This window comes from Giraffa tippelskirchi, chromosome 2 (genome assembly GCF_054371585.1).
Source record: "Giraffa tippelskirchi isolate mGirTip1 chromosome 2, T2T-mGirTip1v1.2.pri, whole genome shotgun sequence".
Classification (NCBI taxonomy): Eukaryota; Metazoa; Chordata; class Mammalia; order Artiodactyla; family Giraffidae; genus Giraffa; species Giraffa tippelskirchi.
This window is the reverse complement of record NC_137276.1, coordinates 50,704,943-50,730,204: the sequence shown is the minus strand read 5'-3', so window position 1 is coordinate 50,730,204 and position 25,262 is coordinate 50,704,943. Positions and strand designations below refer to the sequence as shown.

At 37.2% G+C, this 25,262-nt stretch overlaps 1 protein-coding gene across 50 annotated transcripts in view; it reads right to left on the bottom strand.

Moving 5' to 3' along the window:
- Positions 1 to 25,262, bottom strand: part of PTPN20 (protein tyrosine phosphatase non-receptor type 20) — an 81,261-nt gene that overhangs the window by 52,411 nt on the left and 3,588 nt on the right. For 31 of the 50 annotated variants that reach the window (XM_081562437.1, XM_081562290.1, XM_081562234.1 and 28 more), the window contains 2 exons: positions 19,022 to 19,172; positions 10,003 to 10,148 (listed from right to left, as the gene is read on the bottom strand). In XM_081562437.1, coding sequence (XP_081418563.1) covers positions 10,003 to 10,148; positions 19,022 to 19,055 — 180 coding nt within the window. In that variant the 5' untranslated portion in view covers positions 19,056 to 19,172. The remainder of the gene's footprint in view (positions 1 to 10,002; positions 10,149 to 19,021; positions 19,173 to 25,262) is intronic. The other 19 variants (XM_081562123.1, XM_081562172.1, XM_081562215.1 and 16 more) reach the window with 2 other exon arrangements.

Below are 25,262 nucleotides of genomic sequence, written 5' to 3'. Positions count from 1 at the left end.
TATATATATGCTTGTGGGGATATATACAGCTGTCATTCTAGAACATGGACCCAAGCACAATCAATTTTAAATGCAAGCATATTAATGGAATAACTACCTAGAACTCTTATCAAGCACATTCGTTTTGCAGGATAAGTCAAAACATATAACTTATTAAGTTTTAACTTCACATAAATAACCACTAGTGGAGGTGATGGAATCCCAGCTGAGTTCTTTAAAATCCTAAAAGAGGATGCTGTTAAAGCGCTGCACTCAATATGTCAGCAAATTTGCAAAACTCAGCAGTGGTCACAGGACTGGAAACTGTCAGAAGGGCAATGTCAAAGAATATTCAAACTACCCTAAATTGTATTCGTTTCACATACTAGTAAGGCTATGCTCAAAACCCTTCAAGCTAGGCTTCAGCAGTAAATGAACTGAGAACTTCCAGATGTGCAAGCCGGGTTTAGAAAAGGCAGAGGAACCAGAGATCAAATTGGCGACATTCATTGGATCATGGAGAAAATAAGGGAATTCCAGAAAAATATCTACTTCTGCTTCATTGACTACACAAAGCCTTTGACAGTGAGGATCACAACAAACTGGAAAATTCTTAGAGGTGGGAATACCAGACCACCTTACCTGTCTCCTAAGAAACCTGTATGCAGGTCTAGAAGCAACAGTTAGAACTGGAATGGAAAAACAGATTGATTCAAAACTGGAAAAGGAGTACAAGATTGTCACTCTGCTTTTTTAACTTATATGCAGAGTACATCATGGGAAAATGCCAGACTGGATAAATCACAAGCTGGAATCAAGATTCCCAGAAGGAATATCAACAACCTTGGATATGCAGATGATATCACTCTAATGGCAGGAAGTGAAGAGGAACCAATAAGCTTCCTGATGAGGGTGAAAGAAGAGAGTGAAAAAGCTGGCTTAAAACTCAATATTCAAAAAACTAAGATCATAGCATCCAGTCCCATCACTTCATGGCAAATAGAAGGGGAAAAAGTGGAAGCAGTGACAGATTTTATTTTCTTGGTTTCCAAAAGCATTTCAGACAGTGACTGAGGCCATGAAATTAAAAGACACTTGCTCCTTGGAAGGAAAGCTATGACAAACCTAGACAGCATATTAAAAGACAGAAAAATCACTTTTCTGACAAAGGTCCATACAGTCAAAGCTATGGTTTTTCCAGTAGTCATGTATGGATGTTAAAGCTGGACCCTAAAAAAGGCTGCTTTCGAATTCTGGTGACTGTTGAGAGTCTCTTGGACAGCAAGGAGATCAAACCAGTAAATCCTAAAGGAAATCAACCCTGAATATTCATTGGAAGGACTGATGCTGATGCTGAAGCTCCAATACTTTGACCACCTTAATGTGAAGAGCTGACTCATTGGAAAAGATCTTGATGCTGGGAAAGACTGAAGGCAGGAGGAGAAGGGGATGACAGAGGATGAGATGGTTGGATGGCATCACCAACTCAGTGGGCATGAGTTTGAGTAAGCTCTGGGAGTTGGTGATGGACAGGGAAGTCTGGCATTCTGCAGTATATGGGGTCACAAAGAATCGGACACGACTGAGTGACTGAACTGAACTGAACTGCATCACTAGCTAGTCCCTGAATTCATCACGCTGTGATTTCATTAGTAAATGGGACTTTTATCTTTTTCTGCCACATCTTCACCCCAAATTAAAAAAAAAAAAACCCTCTCAGTACAACCTATCACCATTGTCTGGCTGTTGTGTATCAGTTTTTTGTCTTAGCAGTTCAAAGCACTATTTTTCCTCTTAGAAAAACCAATTGTACCCACACCATAAATTTCACAGACCATTCTATCCACAATGCCACCTGTCACAGAAAAAGTTCCCATATATGCATAGGTCATCCGCTGTAATCTCTAAGCAGTTTCATCTGTCTTATTTGCCACTTCCTAAATTACTAACACATTTCTTCAACTCTTAAGGTTTATAATGAGTCTTTATAATCTGCAGTTATCCCAGTTCTCATTCCACCACATACACACTTTGCCTTCCTTTCCTAATACAGCTTATTTTTGGCCTTCTGTTTCTCCAAGTAAGTTTGATTCAGATGACTAAATCTCTCTCACTCCCTCACCCACAAACACACAAAATTTTAAATCTGTATTAAAACTAGGTTAAATTAACTTTGTAATGTAAATTAAGAAAAACTGTTATCTTCATTATATTAAGGCTTACTATCCATTAATATGATATCAGTTCAGTTGCTCAGTCATGTCCGACTCTTTGCGATCCCATGGACTGCAGCACACCAGGATTCCCTGTCCATCACCAACTCCCGGAATTTTCTCAAACTCATGTCCGTCAAGTCACTGATGCCATCCAACCATCTCATCCTCTGTTGCACCCTTCTCCTCCCGCCTTCAATCTTTCCCAGCATCAGGATCTTTTCAAGTGAGTCAGCTCCTCGCATCAGGTGGCCAAAGTATTGGAGTTTCAGCTTCAACATCGGTCCTTCCAGTGAACATTCAGGACTGATTTCCTTTATGATAGACTGATTGGATCTCCTTGCAGTCCAAGGGATTCTCAAGAGTCTTCTCCAACACCACAGTTCAAAAGCATCAATTCTTCAGTGCTCAGCTTTCTCTATAGTCCAACTCTCACATCCGTACATGACTACTGGAAAAACCACAGCCTTGACTAGGTAGACCTTTGTTGGCAAGGTAATGTCTCTGCTTTTTAATATGCTGTCTAGGTTGGTCATAACTTTTCTTCCGAGGAGTAAGCGTCTTTTTATTTCATAGCTGCAGTCACCATCTGCAGTGATTTTAGAGCCCCCCAAAATACAGTCTGCCACTGTTTCCACTGTTTCTCCATCTATTTGCCATAAAGTGATGACACCGGATGCCACGATCTTTGTTTTCTGAATGTTTAGCTTTAAGCCAACTTTTTCACTCTCCTCTTTCACTTTCATCAAGAGGTTCCTTAGTTCTTCTTCACTGTCTGCCATAAGGGTGGTGTCATCTGCATATCTGAGGTGACTGATATTTCTCCTGGCAATCTTGATTCCAGCTTGTGCTTTATCCAGCCTAGCATTTCTCATGATGTACACTGCATATAAGTTAAATAAGCATGGTGACAATATACAGCCTTGACGTATTCCTTTTCCTATTTGGAACCAGTCTGTTGTTCCATGTTCAGTTCTAACTGTTGCTTCCTGACCTGCATACAGGTTTCTCAGGAGGCAGGTCAGATGGCCTGGTGGTCTGGTATTCCCATCTCTTGAATAATTTTCCACAGTTTATTGAGATCCACACAGTCAAAGGCTTTGGAATAGTCAATGAAGCAGAAGTAGATGGTTGTCTGGAACTCTCTTGCTTTTTCGATGATCCAGCAGATGTTGGCAATTTGATCTCTGGTTCCTCTGCCTTTTCTAAAACCAGCTTGAACATTTGGAAGTTCATGGTTCATGTATTGTTGAAGCCTGGCTTGGAGAATTTTGAGCATTACTCTGCTGGCATGTGAGATGAGTGCAACTGTGTGGTAGTTTGAGCATTCTTTGGCATTGCCTTTCTTTGGAATTGGAATGAAAACTGACCTTTTCCAGTCCTGTAGCCACTGCTGCGTTCTCCAAATTTGCTGGCATATTGAGAACAGCACTTTCATAGCATCATCTTTTAGGATTTGAAATAGCTCACCTGGAATTCCATTACCTCCATTAGCTTTGTTCGTAGTGATGCTTCCTAAGACTCACTTGACTTCATATTCCAGGATGTCTGGCTCTAAGTGAGTGATCACACCATCGTGATTATCTGAGCCATGAAGATCTTTTTTGTATAGTTCTTCTGTGTATTCTTGCAACTTCTTCTTAATATTTTCTGCTTCTGTTAGGTCTCTGCCATTTCTGTCCTTTATTGAGCTCATCTTTGCATGAAATATTCCCTTGGTATCTCTAATTTTCTTGAAGAAATCTCTAGTCTTTCTCATTCTATTGTTTTCCTCTATTTCTTTGCAATGATCACTGAGGAAGGCTTTCTTATCTTTCCTTGCTATTCTTTAGGCTAATAAAGTTTTGCCAAGAGAACGCACTGGTCATAGCAAACACCTTCTTCCAACAACACAAGAGAAGACTCTACACATGGACATCACCAGAGTATCAGATTGATTATATTCTTTGTAGCCAAAGATGGAGAAGCTCTATACAGTCAGCAAAAACAAGACTGGGAGCTGACTGTGGCTCAGATCATGAACTCCTTATTGCCAAATTCAGACTGAAATTGAAGAAAGTAGGGAAAACCACTAGACCATGATATAGGTCATATAGGTATGACCTATATCAAATCCCTAACGATTATACAACAGAAATAGAAATAGATTTAAGGGAGTAGATCAGATAGACAGAGTGCCTGATGAACTATGAACAGAGGTTCGTGACATTGTACACGAGACAGGGAGCAAGACCATCTCCAAGAAAAAGAAATGCAAAAAAGCAAAATGGCTGTCTAAGGAGGCCTTACAAACAGCTGTGAAAAGAACAGAAGCAAAAAGCAAAGGAGAAAAGGAAAGATATACCCATTTGAATGCAGAGTTCCAAAGAATAGCATGGAGAGATACGAAAGCCTTCCTCAGTGATTAATATGATATAGCTAACCATTAAAACACTTTATAATGTTCTTAGTAAAGGCATTTCACACCTTTGCTTAGATTTACTCCCACATACTTTATAGCTGTTAAGATTATAAGTGTATTGGTAAAGATTATACCATTATATATGCTAACTACTGAATAATGAGTAAACTACAAGGTTTTTTACATAGTAATTTTTTTCATTTGTTATATTCTAAAATTTCAAATTTCCATCATGACTTCCTCATTGACTCATGAGTTTATAAGTACATGTCTTTAAATTCCAAATGTATGTTTCAATTTTTGTGGTTGACTTCTAACTTAATTTCTTTATATCAGAAACCACAGTCAGTACTACAAAGGTTATTTGACATTTATTGTGATACATTTTAAGTTGGTACATTATCAATTTTTATAAATGGTCCATATATGCTCGAAAAATATTTGTGTTCTCTAATTTTTGGATGCAAGTTCTATATATGTTCATTATATCTAGCTTGCCAATTGACTTTTTTCTAATGTCAATACTTTTAACTAATTTTATAAAATATTGATAAAAGAGACATTTTTAAATGGCCACTATCCTAGTGAATTTATCAATTACTCCTTGAAATTTTCATTCATATATTCTGAAGCTGTCATTAGGTGCTTATAATTTTAGGATTTTGCACCTTCCTTGTGAATTAAACCTTTTAGTATTACAGAGTAACTTCTTAATGCCTAACGCAGTTTGCTTTTAAGTCTCTTCTTTCTGATTTCTCTATTAGCTATACCAGCTCTCTCTTGTTAGTGTTACTCTGCATATGTTAATTTTTTTACTTTAAAATATCCAGGGAAAGTATCCCCAAAGATTCCTCCTCATTAAACTACATGGGTAACCAATATATTGCCTTGAATCATAGACCTAACATTCCAGGTTCCTATGCAATATTGCTCTTTACAGCATCAGACCTTACTTCCATCACCAGTCACATCCACAAGTGGGTGTTGTTTTTGCTTTGGCTCCATCTCTTCACTCTTTCTGGAGTTATTTCTCCACTGACCTCCAGTAGCATATTGGACACCTACCAATCTGGGGAGTTCATCTTTCAGTGTCCTAAACTTTAGAAAATTCTTCAAGAGATGGGAATACCAGACCACCTGACCTGCCTCCTGAGAAATCTGTATGCAGGTCAGGAAGCAACAGTTAGAACTGGACATGGAACAACAGACTGGTTCCAAATAGGAAAAGGAGTATGTCAAGGCTGTATATTGTCACCATGCTTATTTAACTTATATGCAGAGTACATCATGAGAAACGCTGGGCTGGATGAAGCACAAGCTGGAATCAAGATTGCCAGGAGAAATATCAGTCACCCCAGATATGCAGATGACACCACCCTTATGGCAGACAGTGAAGAAGAACTAAGGAACCTCTTGATGAAAGTGAAAGAGGAGAGTGAAAAAGTTGGCTTAAAGCTCAACATTCAGAAAACAAAGATCATGGCATCCGGTGTCATCACTTTATGGCAAATAGATGGAGAAACAGTGGAAACAGTGGCAGACTGTATTTTGGGGGGCTCTAAAATCACTGCAGATGGTGACTGCAGCTATGAAATAAAAAGACGCTTACTCCTCGGAAGAAAAGTTATGACCAACCTAGACAGCATATTAAAAAGCAGAGACATTACCTTGCCAACAAAGGTCTACCTAGTCAAGGCTATGGTTTTTCCAGTAGTCATGTACGGATGTGAGAGTTGGACTATAGAGAAAGCTGAGCACTGAAGAATTGATGCTTTTGAACTGTGGTGTTGGAGAAGACTCTTGAGAATCCCTTGGACTGCAAGGAGATCCAACTAGTCCATCCTAAAGGAGATCAGTCCTGAATGTTCACTGGAAGGACCGATGTTGAAGCTGAAACTCCAATACTTTGGCCACTTGATGTGAACAGCTGACTCATTTGAAAAGACCCTGATGCTGGGAAAGATTGAAGGCAGGAGGAGAAGGGAACGACAGAGGATGAGATGGTTAGATGGCATCACCGACTCAATAGACATGAGTTTGGGTAAACTCTGGGAGTTGGTGATGTACAGGAGGCCTGGTGTGCTGCAGTCCATGGGATCGCAAAGAGTCAGACACGACTGAGCAACTGAACTGAACCAATATATTAAGTGAAATGAGTTCTACAGAATTGACCTAGTCCTGAAAAATAGTTTCTCACACTAAATGATGAAACAAATCTATAAAAATTAACTTCAGGTAATTACAGTAGGAATGTGAAGATTCTGAATGAAATGGAAGAGAGGAAAAGAAATGGGGCCATGTTTACACTTTGACAAGATCCCTCCCATCTCCAACAAGATATGCTAAAAAGTCATTTGTATACAACTCATTTGCTAAGAAAAAGTGAAATCACCTGAATGAGAAATCCCAGCATAATTTAAACCTGAGATATACTTCAAGCGATGCTTCAATATAAACTAGATTATATTTATCAAAGAAGCAAACTGTTCTAGATAGCTGTAATTCAAATAAGGCTCACTCAGGACTCTAACATGTCCTTGATGGAATGAAATGTGATTTGGTTAACAATGCCAAGAAGGCACAAAGAGAAATATTTTAAATTATCAAGATGCCAGGTCTTTTTGGAGAGTGCTCTTTTTGTCAAATTAATATCAAAGAAAAGGTTGGATACATTTTTCCAAGGAGCCTAAGTTAACTGTTCTGTACTGCATATGCCAAAGATTTATGAGTGAAACTTGAAAATAGTCATGCTAAGAGATTGAAGCCTGGTTTCTAGTCTTTTTTCTGTGACTTAAAGAGCTGTATGATCACAGACAAATCATTTCAGCTCCCTGGGACTTGGTTTTTTTCACCTTTAAAATGAGTGCTGAAATAAAAATTTATTTATCTACCTACTAAATCTAATCATCAACATACAAGTCTATGAAGTCTAGACAATTCCTAGGGACAGCATCATAACTGAAAGGCTATCAAGTGACTATAACACCAAATTAATTCATGAACTGTAAGCAAGGCAAATTCTAATAAAACTAGCTGATTTTCACAACATATTCTAAAAACACCCAGAAGTATTCTAAGATATTCTTTTCTAAAAGGAAACTTTAAAGAGTATCATAACTCATCTTAGAAAAGTCAAGTCATAAGATATAGAGGAAAAATCCATACCATAAATATACTTAGTTCCTCAAAAAAAAAAATCATGTGTGTTTTCCTTAAATAGATAATGTTTTCCAAATTTTTAAATTTTAAAAATAAGATATACTCAGTTCTAGAAGGCAGTCAAGTATGGTTATGTAAAGGATCTACTCAAGACATTCTGTGAAATTTCTCACTTCCAAATATTTCTCCAAGTAGAAAATCATTCAGATCAGAGAAAAGTATTAACAGTGGAACTGAGAACCCTGGATTATACTAAGAAAAACTGCCAGCCAGAAATGTGATGGTTGCTTTGATGTGGCCATCTTACATGCCACATAGGACTGGATAGACTTCTACATGAGAGAACAACAAAACTACAATGATTTTTTTCAAAGCAGGAGCACAACTGTCAGCCTGGGTGGCAGTGGCAATCAAGTTGGGAAAGTAGGGGAGACAGTTTCTGCTCTTGGTACTGATTTTTATCTCTATTAATTCTGGAACCTACTGGAAGTGAGTATGAGGACAGTAACATGATTAAGCCCCAAAGTTCCAATAGATTAGATAAGAAAAAAATGCAAGGCACCCACAAGAAGAAAATGTATTTCCCTTTTCATAAAGGACAGAAATGGTATGGACCTAACAGAAGCAGAAGATATTAAGAAAAGGTGTCAAGAATACACAGAAGAACTATACAAAAAAGATCTTAATGACTCAGATAACCATGATGGTGTGATCACTCGCCTAGAGCCAGACATTCTGGAGTCTGAAGTCAAGTGGGCCTTAGGAAACATCACCATGAACAAAGCTAGTGGAGGTGACGGAATTCCAGGTGAGCTATTTCAAATCCTAAAAGATGATGCTGTGAAAGTGCTGCACTCAACATGCCAGCAAATTTGGAGAACACAGCAGTGGCCACAGGACTGGAAAAGGTCAGTTTTCATTCCAATCCCAAAGAAAGGCAATGCCAAAGAATGCTCAAACTACCACACAATTGCACTCATCTCATATGCTAGCAAAGTAATGCTCAAAATTCTCCAAGCCAGGCTTCAACAGTACATGAACTGAGAAATTCCAAAAGTTAAAGCTGGATTTAGAAAAGGCAGAGGAACCAGAGGTCAAATTGTCAACATCCATTGGATCATAGAAAAGCAAGAGAATTCCAGAAAACCATCTACTTCTGCTTTATTGACTATGCCAAAGCCTTTGACTGTGTGGATCATAACTAACCGGAAAATTCTTAAAGGTATGGGAGTACCAGACTACCTTACTTGCTTCCTGAGAAACCTGTATGCAGGTCAAGAAGCAACAGTTAGAACCAGACGTGGAACAGTGGACTGGTTCCAAATTGGGAAAGGAGTACATAAAGGCTGTATACTGTCACCCTGCTTATTTAACTTATATGCAGAGTACGTCATGAGAAATGCTGGGTTGGATAAAGCACAAGCTGGAATCAAGATTGCCAGGAGAAATATCAATAACCTCAGATATGCAGATGACCCTACCCTTACGGCAGAAAGCAAAGAGGAACTAAAGAGCTTCTTGGTGAAAGTGAAAGAGGAGAGCGAAAAAGCTGGCTTAAAACTCAACATTTAAAAAACTAAAATCATAGCATCTGGTCCCATCACTTCATGACAAATAGGGGAAACAATGGAAACAATGACAGACTTTATTTTCTTGGGCTCCAAAATCACTGCAGGTGATGACTGCAGCCATGAAATTAAAAGACACTTGCTCCTTGGAAGAAAAGCTATGACCAACCTAGACAGAATTAAAAAGCAGAGACATTACTTTGCCGACAAAGGTCTGTCTAGTCAAAGCTATGGTTTTTCCAGTAGTCACATATGGTTGTGAGAGCTGGACTGTAAATAAGGCGGAGCGCTGAAGAATTGATGCCTTCAAACTGTGGTGCTGGAGAAGACTCCTGAGAGTCCCTTGAACAGCAAAAAGATCAAATCAACACCGAATACTCGTTGGAAGGACTGATGCTAAAGCCGAAACTCCAATATTTTGGTCATCTCATGGGAACAGCTGACGCTTTAGAAAAGTTCCTGATGCTGGGAAAGATCTAGCACAGGAGAAGAGGGTGTCAAAGGATGAGATGGCTGGATGGCATCACTGATGCAATGACATGAACTTAGGCAAACTTCAGGAGATGGTGAGGGACAGGAAGGCCTGGTGTGCTGCAGTCCATCGAGTCGCAAAGAGTCAGACATGATTGGGTAACTGAACAACAACATAGCCAATTAGCAGAGATCCCTCTTCTAGGTTTACCTTAAAATTCACTAGTCTAGGTGTTGTTTCCTGGCTTGATGAATGCGGGTCGTCATGACTTGATGAGGGCAGGTCATCATGAGGTGATACAGGCAAAGATACATTTAGGTTTTTCATATCAGAGTCCTTTCCTTTCTGATCTTCTCCTGAACAAAGAAAAGGAAAGAACTGATTAAATGGAAAGGGTTACAGAAGACAGGTTGAAACTTAGTGAGAAAAGTCAAGTTACATGAGGGAAATTTTCATCTACTTTTCCTATTTTAGAGTCACCTCATCTTAATCTCCTATATTAATCACTTTTCTCCTTGCTTTGAAAAAATAACTTAACAAACATGATCCTACCTCTAGGATTTCCCTCAGAAAGTGGATTTTTGAGCAGTCCCTTTGTTCCTGCTTCCATATTACTCAGTAAAGTACTCTTCAGGAAAATTCTAAATATATACCATCTACAGAACCTATGCATTGGGATCTATAGAATTCAATTCTTATGTGTTTCAGAGTCTATTTCTTGGATAAAGAATAGTGTGTTACATAAGTCTCATTTTTACATTTTGTATTGTTAATAATAAATCAGAAATACGTTAGTGTACATAGAAAGTTGTTTTAGACTTTATTGAAGAATGTCATATGAGTCATCCCTAGGAAACTCACTGTTGGCTTTATTTTAAGATTTTTGATAATTACTATGTTAATTTCACTGCACAGAATCTTTCATAGAAACCAAGGGAGTTATTTTTCTCTGATCTTAGAACTGAGCACTCAGAGTACTGTTTCTCATATCATAATAACCTTAAACATTATGATTTAGAAATTTATAACATAGCATATTAAAAAATCAACAATAAAAAGTAAAGCATAGTAAACAAGTACTGTAGAAATGGAAAATGCATTTCTAAATGTGTCAAAAAAGGAAATCAAATAGAAATTATGAACTATAACATCAATTAATTCTCTAAGTATATATTAAGAAATATCAGTGAAAGACAACATATTAAAACTAATGTGAAGTAGCTAAGGAAGTGTTTAAAGGGGAAATATATAGTTCAAAAAACAGTTTTTAAAAGACAGAAGAAATGACAAAAATGTGTTTTGTATTCAATGACAAAGACATTGTAACTGAGGAAATCTCACAAAATAGAAAGATATCATAAAGAAAAATAACAAATAGAAAATAAGCTAACATAACAGAATAATCAACAAAATCAAAGGTTGTTTCTCTGAAATCAAAGACTTAAAAATACACAAACTTGTTTCATGACACCGTATAATAGCAAAAATGAAAAAAAAAAGGCACAACCACAAATCCAACTATCATCCTAAGAACTAATAAGAAAATTCAATTAGACAAACTTGATTAAATGGAAACTTTTATAAAATTATAAATTATCAAAATCTACTCAAGAACATACAGAAAGTCTGAATAGCATAACTATTTAGAAAGTCAAACCAATAATAAAAAGTCTCACACCCTGGAGGAAAAAGGAATCTGGACCCAAACAGATCTCCAGATGATATTTTATCAAATTTCCAATGAACAAAAATCTCTTTCTTATGCAAACTGTTTTAACAAAATTTTTAAGTACTTATATTTCATTTATATTAAAAGATTAGCAAATCCTGACATGAAAACAATGCATGTAAAATACAAGCAAGAAAAATTATAAGCCAAATTCAAAAATGAACACAGGTGCAAAAGTCCTAAATAAAATATCACTAAATGATCCAGTGGAAAGAAATGCATAGATGAAGATTTATCTCAAGAATTCAAAGTATGCTCAGTTTCACAAAAATCTATCAATGCAAACTGGCATATTAACAAATGTTAACAAAAGAAAGGACAGAAATCATATTATCATTTGAACATAAAAAATCATGTGACACATGTAAACCCATGGCTGATTCATGTCAATGTATGGCAAAAACTACTACAATATTCTAAAGTAATTAGCCCCCAACTAAAATAAATAAATTTTAAAAAAAAGCATGTGAAAAATTCAACAGTCTTTCAAGGTAGAAACAGAAGAAAACTTCTTTAACTTATACACAAGTTTATCTAATCAAAATACTGAACCAACATTACCCTTAATGGCAAAACTTTAGACACATTCTCATTGTTTTTAAGAAAATATAAGAAAGCCTACTACTTGGGACTGCAAGGAGATCCCACTAGTCCATCCTAAAGGAGATTAGTCCTGGGTGTTCATTGGAAGGACTGATGTTGAAGCTGAAACTCCAATACTTGAGCCACGTGATGCGAAGAGCTGACTCATTGGAAAAGACCCTGATGCTGGGAAAGATTGAGGGCAGGAGGAGAAGGGGACGACACAGGATGAGATGGCTGGATGGCATCACCGACTCGGTGGACATGGGTTTGTGTAAACTCTGGGAGTTGGTAATGGACAGGGAGGCCTGGCATGCTGCGGTTCATGGGGTCACAAAGAGTCGGACACGACTGAGCAACTGAGCTGAACTGAACTGAACTACTTATTTGACATTAAAGACATAATGACTGGGGGAAAAGCAAGTAAATTGTTATCTGCAAATATTGTAATTGTCTACATAGAAAATTAAAGAGACTCCCAGGTCAAATACCAGTAATAATAAGAAAGTCTGACAGAAGAGTTGACATGAGATCAATAAATTAGGATCATTCATAGGCCAACAACCAGATACCACAACAAAGGAAAATATGTCATTCACAATAGCAATAAAAATACAAGGTAACTAGAAATAGACCAAACCAAAAATACACAGTGAAAATTGAAAAATTTTGTTAAAATTTACAAAAATAGAATAAATAACCTATATTTCATACAAATGAAAACTCCTATCATAATAATGGTAAGTATCCTCTAAATTAAACCACAGATTCAATGCAAATCCGATAAATATTCAAGCAGGATGTGTGGGGGTATTTGTGTGTATGTGTATGTGTGTGTGTGTGTAAACAAACTAGAAAACAGAAATCTAAGAACAGGAAAGACAATTCTGGAAAAGGATAACAGACTGGGTGTATTTGCCCTATAAGATAGCAATACTTATTATAAGCTAAAGTCATCAAAACAGTGTGAATTGGTGTAAGGATGGAAAAGCAGGTCAATATAAAGGAACTGAGATTCAAAAACAGTCTTAAGCATATAAGAGCACTGGCCATTTGATAACAATGGCAGTGCAGATTAGAGTGGGGAAAGTATTAAAATAAATGGGGCTGGGACAATTGGTTTACCTACCATAAAAGAAAGATCATATCCCTTCCTCACTGCATAAGATCAAAAAGCAAAATATGCAAAAGAGACTATTTTTATTATTTCAGAGTAGAGACAGATTTTGGAATCATGAAAGCACAGTTTATATAAGAAAAAACTGATATTTGAATATTCATTTAAAAGACAGTATCAAAAAATAAGCATTTACTAGGGGAAAATGATACAACTGATGACAAAATGTATCTAGGATATATAAAGAATTCTTAAAATTCAACAAGAAGAGCAACCAACTATTACTGATAAGAGAATAGAGAAAATTTACCTCATATCCTCTGGGAAACTCCTTTAACCACTAAAAAAAAAAAAAAAACAACTGAGCAATAAGATATGGTCCTCTGAATGCTGTGGGGTACAAGTCTAACACTCCTGATAATGAATGTTAAAATTGCACCATAGCTTCCTAAAGCTCTTGACATTGGGTATCACTGCAACAATTGCCTCATATCAAGATTTAAATAACAGTGAGCTCTGCAAACCTAAGAAGGAGCTTCAAATGCTACGGAAGTCAGTTACATGGAAAAAAATGTCTAGAAGAATTACTAACAAACAACTCATACAAGAAGAATACTTAAAGACCAATAAATGTATGAAAAACTGTCCACCATCAGTTAATAAAGAAATGAAAATTAGAATAACCCACCACTGACTTTCACTTCTGCCCATGAGGGATTTAGTGCTGCAAAACTTATTCACAACCAGAAAATAAGACAAAATACATGTGACAACAACTTTCAGATATTGTAAGATAAGCCTGGAGTATCTTGTCATGCGATTAAGTCATTAAATGCTCAGAAAACAAAAGGTTGGCTATGTCAGAGACACAGGAGTCAACCTGAAAGAGCTCCCAAGGGCCCAGACTAGAACAATTTGAACAAAGCAAATAACATAACTAGATGATAATATAAATTATAAAATACATATGCATGAGTCCATACTGATATAAACAAATGAATAAATAAATTAGTAGGGGAGTAGAAACAAATCTTCTTTATAAGGTAATCCTAAATAATATACATCTACTAATATTACTCCCTCCTCTAGGAGGTAGAGCTTCTTGCTCCCTTCCCACCTATGGGAGCAGCCTTATGTTTTGACCTCTTGAATATCACTCTCCTCTTCTAACGGCACTACCATTGTTCAAGTTGTCACCATTTGTCTTAATTACTGCCACTACCTCTGAACAAGCCTGCTATTTTCATGCTTACCATCCATCCAATATATCCTCCACACTGAAAGGTGAGAAATAACAGATAACAGAAACAGACATATGGGAGTTCTAGATGTTGGCATTAACAAAGACTTTTAAAGTAATATGCTTAAGGCGTAATCAAAACAAATGAAAATCTAGGAAAGGAGCTGAATGACAGATTTCTGTGGTTTAAAAGGAACACAATAGAAGCAATCTACAATAAATGTCCATCAAAAGAGGAACAGATAAAGAAGATGTGGCACATGTATACGACAAGAGTATTACCATCTTTATTACCACTTACTACACCTTATTACATGTGTTACATCTTATTGCCATTTATTACCAGCCATAAAAAAGGACAAAATAATGCCATTTGTAGCAACATGGAGGGAACTAGAGACTATCATACTGAGTGAAGTTAGACAGAGAAAGACAAATATCATGTGATATTGCTTATATGTGGAATCTAAAAAAAAGGGTACAAGTGAACTTATCTGCAAAACGGAAATAGAGCTTGTAGAAAACAAACTTAATGGTTACCTGGAAATGAGTTGGGGGTAGAAATAAATTGGAAGATTGAGACTGACACATACAGACTACTATATATAAAATAGATAACTAATAAAGATCTACTGAATAGCATGGGGAACTCCACTCAGTACTATGTAATGGCCTATATGGGAAAAGAATCTAAAAAAGAGTAGATACATGTGTAACTGATTCACTTTGCTGTACACCTGAAACTACACAATATTGTAAATCAACTATACTCCAATAAAAATTTTAAAAATAATAAAGTAGTTTGGCTCTTGCTTTGTCTCTCTCTTATTTTTGGATTTTAAATTCATCCATATATCTAACTTTTCAATTTTACAAAGCATTCTCTTTCCTTGAGAAAAGAGATAATTCAGTAAGTGGCAAAAAAGAATAAAACTATAAATTACTATAACATAATGTAGTTCTTTTTGTAGAAAAATACATTCAGAATCTGAAAAGTTCTACCAATAAAATATGAGAATTGCTAATTTTACTTTAATTTCTTTCAAGAAAGCACTCCCAGTTGGGCCACTTGCATATTAATTTGCAAGTGTCATAAGAAAATTAACAACAAGTATTCTTTGTATGCTGTTTTTTGTCCTTTGCCCAAACACTAAAACAAAGTCATGGAGTGCATAGGATGTAATAGGAAAGCTGCTACTGCTGCTAAGTCGCTTCAGTCGTGTCCGACTCTGTGCGACCCCATAGATGGCAGCCCACCAGGCTCCGCCGTCCCTAGGATTCTCCAGGCAAGAATACTGGAGTGGGTTGCCGTTTCCTTCTCCAGTGCATGAAAGGGAAAAGTGAAAGTGAAGTCGCTCAGTCATGTCTGACTCTTAGCGACCCCATGGACTGTAGCCTACAAGGCTCCTCCATCCATGGGATTTTCCAGGCAAGAGTACTGGAGTGGGGTGCCATTGCCTTCTCCGTAATAGGAAAGAAGCTGAGTCAAATTATATTTTAAAAGATTCCTTTAAAATCTAAATTTCATCAGGTTCTCAAATAGAAGGTCAGAAGATAATTGATAGAATGGTTAATGCACAGTTAACTTAAAATGAGAAAAGTATCAAGTAGATTTTTTTAAAAATCAGGTTACACAAAAGGAAATATATAATCCTGGACAATAATCACAGCAATGTAAATTAAAGGAAGCTCAAGGCATCATTTCAAAACAAGTAAATTAACCACACTTTTTTTGCTATGATAACACCAAATGTGGTGAGATTACAGTATAACCAATATATTGCTGGTAATGTGATTTAATCTCTTCTAATAATAAAAAGTAATACAAAATTCAGATCCATTAGCTTCAAGATCCCCATCTGGAGAATTTATCCTAAAGAATAAATTGGGCTTCCTTGGTGGTGCTAGTGGTAAAGAACCCACCTGCCAATTCAGGAGACATAAGAGATGCGGGTTTGATCCCTGGGTCAGGAAGATCTCCTTGAGGAGGGCATGGCTACCCACTCCAGTATTTTTGTCTGGAGAATCCCATGGACAAAGGAGCCTAACAGGCTACAGTCCGTGGGACTGCAAAGAGTTGGACATGACTGAAGCGACTTAGCACACATCCTAAAGAAAGAATTCAGTGAAAGAACAAAATCTATAAATATTATTAATAAATCAATAATAGTATCTATAATCAAAGGGAACAAAAACTGGAAACAATATACATGTTATGGGTAAGTAATATCACAGTGAGAAAGAAAGCGGCCTCCAGGCCTTTCAGATTGCAAACAGGACTAGAATACTTCTGGAGTCAGACCTGCAAGGCTAGAGCAGCAGCCTGGCAGGGAATGCCCTATGTAGAGCTCTGGCTTAAACCTCTAGCGGGAGGGAGCAACACCCACAGTGATTACAGGGAGGCAGCATAGAAAAGCAACCAGGGGCTATGCTGAACAAGGAAGGAATGCAAAAAGGTACAAAAGAAAGGTTGAAAACTGATGGTAAGCTACTAATGTGTGAGGCACGCATGACAATGACAACATGGGTCAGCTGGGGACAGTTAGCATCTAACTAAAACACTGCATTAGTATTATATACAAAATCCTTCTCTGTGTTTTTGTGTTTTTATATACTTTCTAAAGATGATGCTGTGAAAGTGCTTCACTCAACATGCCAGCAAATCTGGAAAACTCAGCAGGGGCCACAGGACTGGAAAAGGTCAGTTTTCATCCCAATCCCAAAGAAAGGCAATGCCAAAGAATGCTCAAACTACTGCACAATTGCACTCATCTCACATGCTAGTAAAGTAATGCTCAAAATTCTCCAAGCCAGGCTTCAGCAATATGTGAACTGTGAACTTCCAGCTGTTCAAGCTGGTTTTAGAAAAGGCAGAGGAACCAGAGATCAAATTGCCAACATCCGCTGGATCATCGAAAAAGCAAGAGAGTTCCAGAAAAACATCTATTTCTGCTTTATTGACTATGCCAAAGCCTTTGACTGTGTGGATCACAATAAACTGTGGAAAATTCTGAAAGAGATAGGAATACCAGACCATCTGACCTGTCTCTTGAGAAACCTGTATGCAGGTCAGGAAGCAACAGTTAGAACTGGGCATGGAACAGACTGGTTCCAAATAGGAAAAGGAGTATGTCAAGGCTGTATATTGTCACCCTGCTTAACTTATATGCAGAGTACATCATGAGAAACGCTAGGCTGGAGGAAGCACAAGCTGGAATCAAGATTGCCAGGAGAAATATCAATAACCTCAGATATGCAGATGACACCACCCTTATGGCAGAAAGCGAAGAACTAAAGAGCCTCTTGATGAAAGTGAAAGAGGAGAGTGAAAAAGTTGGCTTAAAGCTCAACATTCAGAAAACTAAGATCATGGCATCTGGTCCCATCACTTCATGGGAAATAGATGGGAAACAGTGTCAGACTTTGTTTTTTGGGGGCTCCAAAATCACTGCAGATGGTGCTTGTAGCCATGAAATTAAAAGATGCTCCGAGCACCTTGTATCATGCATCGAAACTGGACTGGCGATTCGTTTCACATATGATAATTTACATGCTTCAATGCCATTCTCCCATATCATCCCCCCCTGGCCCTCTCCCATAGAGTCCATAATACTGTTCTATATATCTGTGTCTCTTTTGCTGTCTTGCATACAGGGCAAAACAAACACAATATTGTAAAGTTAAAAAATAGATAAATAAACTAATTTTAAAAAAATAAAAATAAATAAATAAAAGATGCTTACTCCTTGGAAGGAAAGTTACAACCAACCTAGACAGCATATTTAAAAGCAGAGATATTACTTTGCCAACAAAGGTCCATCTAGTCAAGACTATTGTTTTTCCAGTAGCCATGTATGGATGTGAGAGTTGGACAGTGAAGAAAGCTGAGCGCCGAAGAATTGATGCTTTTGAACTGCGGTGCTGGAGAAGACTCTTGAGAGTCCCTTGGACTGCAAGGAGATCCAATCAATCCATCCTAAATGCTATCAGTCCTGGGTGTTCATTGGAAGGACTGATGTTGAAGCCGAAACTCCAATACTTTGGCCACCTCATGTGAAGAGTTGACTCATTGGAAAAGACCCTAATGCTGGGAAGGATTGGGGGCAGGAGGAGAAGGGGACGACGGAGGATGAGATGGCTGGATGGCATCACCGACTTGATGGGCCTGGGTTTGGGTAGACTCAGGAAGTTGGTGATGGACAAGGAGGCCTGGTGTGCTGCGATTCACGGGGTCGCAAAGAGTCGGACACGACTGAGTGACTGAACTGACTGACTGAAAGTAGATAGGTATTTCTGCAATACATATATATTATACCTACAATCAGAAATAAACATTATTTAATCAGAGTAGAATAAAACACAAGAGTCTAATCCTTGCTATTCTCAGCACAGTGGCTTGTTAAGAGATGCAGAATTTTGGGCCCCACCACAGACCCAATGAATCAGAATGTGCAGGTTAACAAATTCACAGCTGGTTCATACATATTTACAGTCTAGAAAGCACTGCTCTGACCCTACTGCTCCCACACCCACCACAGTGCACAGTGTGTTAAGAACCTACCAGACTCCGCTGTAGCATTTTCAGGTGAAGACATGTCGTCATTCCCCAAAAAGATGGGTAAAAGGTTTCTCCAGGTACTGAGCCTTGTGTTCTGAGAGTTAGACAGAATGTCTAATTAATATCCTGGGGCTGGCACACAATTGTTTTTCACCTGGTCAAACATACAGTGTAAAGGAATTTTAGACAACTCGAGTTCTCACAGTTTTTACATGTTATTACTCAATTTATTTATACATCTAGCACAACTTATTTTGCACTAACTACACTGCAAGTGTTCTTATAGTGGCTACACTATAGGACAGCTATAACAACTTGCTGACTGAATTAAAAGCAGTTAAATCCATTTGGCATCACCAACTCAATGGACATGAGTTTGGGTGGGCTCCGGGAGTTGGTGTTGGACAGGGAGGCCTGGCGTGCTGCAGTCCATGGGGTTGCAAAGAGTTGGACACGACTGAATGACTGAACTGAACTGATTCAGCGAATTAATTCTCTTATGCCAAACTTATTCGTAATTAGGCACTGAGGGACTACTGAAGGATAAAAATTAAGTTCAGAGCCTGTCTTCAAGGAGTTCATTTTCAACCTATAAAAAGTTCTCACATAGGATAAACATTTTTTTCTCTTCTAATCTTTGCCATAGTAGGCCTGTAAGATGATGTTACATTGTTCCTATTGGTTAAAATCTAGAGGTTTTGTTTTTTGTTTTTTGGTCTGGAGACTTTTATCATTCGTTTCCTTGCAAATGAAATAAAGTGAAAGTGTTAGTTGCTAAGTCATGTCTGACACTTTGCCAGCCTATGAACCATAACCTGCCAGGCTCCTCTGTGGAATACTAGAGTGAGTTGCCATTTCCTGTGCCAGGGGATCTCCCTGACCCAGGGATCGAACTCTTATCTTCTGTACTGCAGGCAGATTCTTTACCATTGCACCACAGAAATAAGGTTACTATAACTGAACCTAAAAGTTATTATTTTGAAACATATATTTTAAAACTTTGTGATACAGTATGTTAAGAATGATTATTTAAAACATGGAAGTAAGGTAAAATCATAGGTGGCATATCCTTTCAACGTTATATGAGGATGGTGTTTAAAAGGCCCTCCCGAGGATTATTTAATTATATAAAGAGATTGTACTTTGTACAACTCATTATTTACTGTTGATTAAAAGTCCTAGACTTAGTAAGAATACATGTTAACCTACAAATTTTCATCCTGTAGGGATACAAATAATTTCCGTCTGGATAAAAAAAGATAATACCAAAGATAATAATTTATTGCCCTGTTGGACATAAACCAGGCTTTTAAAATCTGACCTAGCAATCTTACTCTAACATTTGTTCAAAATACGTATAAAAACCTAGATCCTCAAAATGTTCTCAGAACCACCTTTGTCACCTTCCCAGTTGCTTCACTAATAAATAAATTTAATAAAATCCTTAACACGGTTTCATTTCAAATTTTAATGAGTTACATTTTAAATTTTTTGAAAATTCTACTTTTATGAAGGGGGGGGTGGAGTTCTTCTTTTTAAAAGGACATCAGGACTTCCCTAGAAGTTCAGTGGTTAAGACTCGACACTTCTAAAGCAGCAGACGTGGGTTTGATTCCTGGTCAGGGAACTAAGATCTCACATGCCATAAGGCCAAAAAATAATAAAAGGACAGCAGTGGCCTTGTGACTGATACTGAGGTGGTGGACATAAGTGATGAGCCTCCGCTGGAAATAACACTGAAAAGTCAAACATCTTATTGTTAAATAAAAACCACCAAGAATGATGCCCAAGCTTCTGCCTCCCAAATATATGACTGAAAATATTTTAAATGATACACTCTTTTAAAATTTTTTTGTAGTTGATTTACAACATTGTGTTAGTTTCTGGTATACACCAAAGTGATTCAGTTATACATAAATACACACACACACACACACACAATTTTCCATTTCAGCTTCTTACAGGATTTGAGGATACTTTTCTGTGCTATACCATAGAAGCCTGTTGCTTATCTATTTTATAAATGCTGTACTGTGCTTAGTCGCTCAGTCGTGTCAAACTCTTTGCAACCCCATGGACTGTAGCCCATTAAGCTCCTCTGTCCATGGAGATTCTCCAGGTAAGAATACTGGAGCAGGTTGCCATGCCCTCCTCCAGGAGATCTTCCCAACCCAGGGAATGAACCCAGGTCTCCCACATTACAGGCAGATTCTTTACCATCTGAGCCACCAGGGAAGCCCATTTTATATATAGTAGTTTGTATCTGTTAATCTTAAACTCCTAATTTATCCCTGCCCCACCCCCTTCCCCCTTTGGTAACCATAAATTTGTTGTCTATGTCTGTGAGTCTGTTTCTGTCTTATAAATAAATTCATCTGTATATTTTAGATTCCACAAACAAGTGACGTTATATATTTGTCTTTGTCTGACTTAACTTAATATGATAATCTTTAGGTCCATCCATGTTGCTGCAAATGGCATTATTTCATTTTTTCTTATGGCTGAACAGCATTCCATTGTTTATATGTACCACATCTTCTTTATCCATTCATCTGTCAGTGGACACTTAGGTGCTTCCATGTCTTGGCTATTGTAAATAATGCTGCTATGAACACTGATATGCATGTATCTTTTCAAATTAAAAGTTTTCTCCAGATATACGCCCAGGAGTGGGATAAATAAACGAGTATTTTTGTAAAAATCAATAAGAAAACAAACTAATTAAAAAACAGGAAAAAAAGTGAAACTGACACTTAACCCAAGAATATGTACAATGGTTGGGAATTCCCTGGCAGTTCAGAGGTTAAGACTCCATGCTTCTGCTTCAGGAGGCACGGGTTCGATCCCTGGTCAGAAAAGTAAGACCCCATATGACACTTGGTATGGCCAAAAAAAAAGGTACAAATGGCAAACAAGCATATGAAAAGATGCTCAACAGCACATGTCACTAGAGAATTGCAAAATAAAACTACAATAAGATGTTAAGAGCTAACTATCAGAATGGTTAAAATTCAAAAATGTGACAATACTAAATGCTGGCAAGAATGTGGATTCACTGCTGAGAATACAAAATGGTACAGTCACTCTAGAAAACTATTTAGCAGATCCTTACAAAGCTTAAAATAGTATTGCCATGTGATCCAGCAATTATTCTCCTAGTTATTTACCCAATTGATCTGCAATTATGTTCACACAAAAACATGCATTCAAATGATTATAGTTGGTTTATTCATAACCAGCAAAAACTGGAAGTAATCAGGATGTAATTCAACAGTGGAATGGATAAACTATGGTATATCCACAATGAAATATTATTCAGTGATAAAAAGAAATAAGCTATCTAGCCAAAAATAGATATGGAGGAATCTTAAGTGAATGTTGCTCTGGGAAAAAAGCTAGTCTGAAAAGGTATGATACCAGATTGACTGTATGATTCCAGCTCTATGATAAGACCTTTATCAGATATGTGTTTTGCAAACATTTTCTCCTAGTGTACAACTTGTCTTTATTTTCTTAACAATATCCTTCACAGAAGTTTTTAATTTTAATAAAGTCCAGTTTGTACATTTTTTCTTCTTTCTTTTGGTGTTGTGTCTAAAAATTCGTTGCCAAAACCAAAGCCATCTAGATTTCTCTTATGTGACTGTGTCCTTTCAAGAGCTATTTTAAAGTCCTAACCTCCAGTATCCGTGAATGTGAATTTATAGGGCATTTCCAGGTATAACCAAGTGAGAATGAGTTTCTAACCCAATGACTGATATCCTTAAAAGACAAGTGAAATTTGGACACAGATACAGAGGAATAAATCCATGTGATAACAGAGGCAAAAATTGGAGTCATATGTCTACAAACCAAGGAACTCAAAGATTACTGGCAATCACTAAAAGAGGGAGGCAAGGAAAGATTCTCTCATAGAGACTTTAAAGCCAGCAAGGCTTGCTGACAACTTAATTTCAGAATTTTGCCTCCAAATGTGAAAGAATGTATTTTTCTTTTTTTAAATTATCCAGTTTGTAGTATTCTGTTATGGAAAACCTAGGAAACTAATATATATTCTGGCACCAGAATGTTGTGCTGATGTAATAATCACCTAAAAATGTGGAATTAGGTAATGGGTAGAAGATGGAAGAGTTCTGAGGTACAGAAAGAACTTAGACTGTCTTAAAAACACTATTGATGCAAATACAAATGTTAGGGATTTCCCTGGTGGTCCAGTGGCTAAGACTCTACACTCCCAATGCAGGGTGCCCGGGTTCGATTCCTTGTCAGGGAACCAGGTCATACATGCTGTGTGGCATGGTAAAAAAAAAAAAAGAATTTAATTTTTAAAAATTAAATATATAAATACAGATGTTAAAGGCAATTCTAGTAAAGAGATTGGAAAGAAAAGAGGGGAATTTTAGAAAAAGAGCATATCCCAAACATGTAAAAAGTTTTACAACTCAAAAAGAAAATCAACCCAATGTTTTTTCAAATGGGCAAATAATTTCAAAAAAAAATTTTTTTTACAAAGGAAAAATACAAATGGTACACAAACAGATGAAAAGATGCTCATCACCATTGGCCAACAGAAAAATGCAAAAGAAAACAATACCAAGATATCACCACATACCTATTAGAATGGCTGAAATGAAACATACACACAAAAAACAATACAAAATAGTTTTGACAACAATGTGAAGCAACTGGAATGCTCATCACTGCTGTTTGGATCACTTATTACCCTGTTTATTTTTCTTAGAAGCACTTGTCATTACCTTAAAATTTGCTTACGTATGTATGGAATAAGTCAAAATTTATCTGCTTATATGTTTACTGTGTGTGTCAATCAATATAAGGACCACGAGGCTGATGACTTGGTCAGTCTTGTTACCATTTTTGTCATCTCTGCACCAAGAAAAATGGCACAAACTGGGCACTCAAAACATATTTACTAAGAGACAGGAAAGAAAAGAAAGGACACTAAGACAAGTGAATGTGTGGGGGCAAGGAACCCATCATAATACACTACAGAGGGACAACACACTTTTGTAAAAGAAAATGAATTTAGATCACCGGAAGGCTACATGCAGAGACCATTAATTTCAGCTGCATATCAGAATTATCTGGAGAGCTTCGCAAAAGGCCAATCCCTACACCAAATCAAGTTGAGAACCACTGAGGAAATGGAACCTAAACTACAGAGCTGCATGTATCTGAGTGTAAATCTTGGACAAGTCACTTAACTTCCCTTTGCCCCAAAATTCTCATCTACAAAATGGAAATAATACACACTTCCTGGAGTTATTGTCTAAAATTAAGACTATAGATAAAGTTCTCAGTAAATGTTAATTCTCCTCCCCAGGGAAAACTTGATGAAATCTTCACTGCCCAGTGATAAATGCTAATTCAATCATTAACTTATTTCAGACAGTGACTGCAGCCATGAAGTTCAAGACACTTGCTCCTTGGAAGAAAAACTATGAAAAACCTAAGCAGCATATTAAAAAGCAGTTAACATCACTTTGCCAACAAAGGTCCAAATAGTCAAAGCTATGGTTTTCCAGTAGTCATATATGGATGTGAAAGTTAGACCATAAAGAAGGTTGAGTGCTGAAGAACTGTTGCTTTCAAACTGTGGTGCTGAAAAAGACTCTTGAGAGTTCCTTGGACTGCAAGGAGATCAAACCAGTCAACCCTAAAGGAAATCAACCCTAAATACTTATTGGAAGGATTGATGCTGAAGCTGAAGCTCCAATACTTTGACTATCTGATGTGAAGAGTCAACTCATTAGAAAAGACCCTAATGCTGGAAAAGATTGAGGGCAGGAGGAAAAGGAGCAACAGAGGATGTGGTGGTGGGATGGTATCACCAACTCAATGCATATGAGTTTTAGCAAACTCCAGGAGATCATGAAGGACAGGGAAACCTAGTGGGATGCAGTCCATGGGGTCGCAAAGAGTCAGACAAGACTTAGCAATTGAACAACAACAATCATCAATTCATATTTTTCTTTCTTACTTGATTATTAAATTGAACATTTGCATTCGGTAAATTTAGAAATACAAACTTTTTCACTCTCCTGATAAGATGATGCCTGAAGTTATGTGATTCTCAAACCTGGCTGTAGGTTAATTACCTAAGAAGACTTTTTTTTAAAAATACCAATACCAAATGTCCAGACTTGGCCCGAGTCAATTGATTTAGAATCTCTGGAGTGAGTCTAGAGCATCAGTATTTTTAAAAAAGTTTAACTCAACAGTG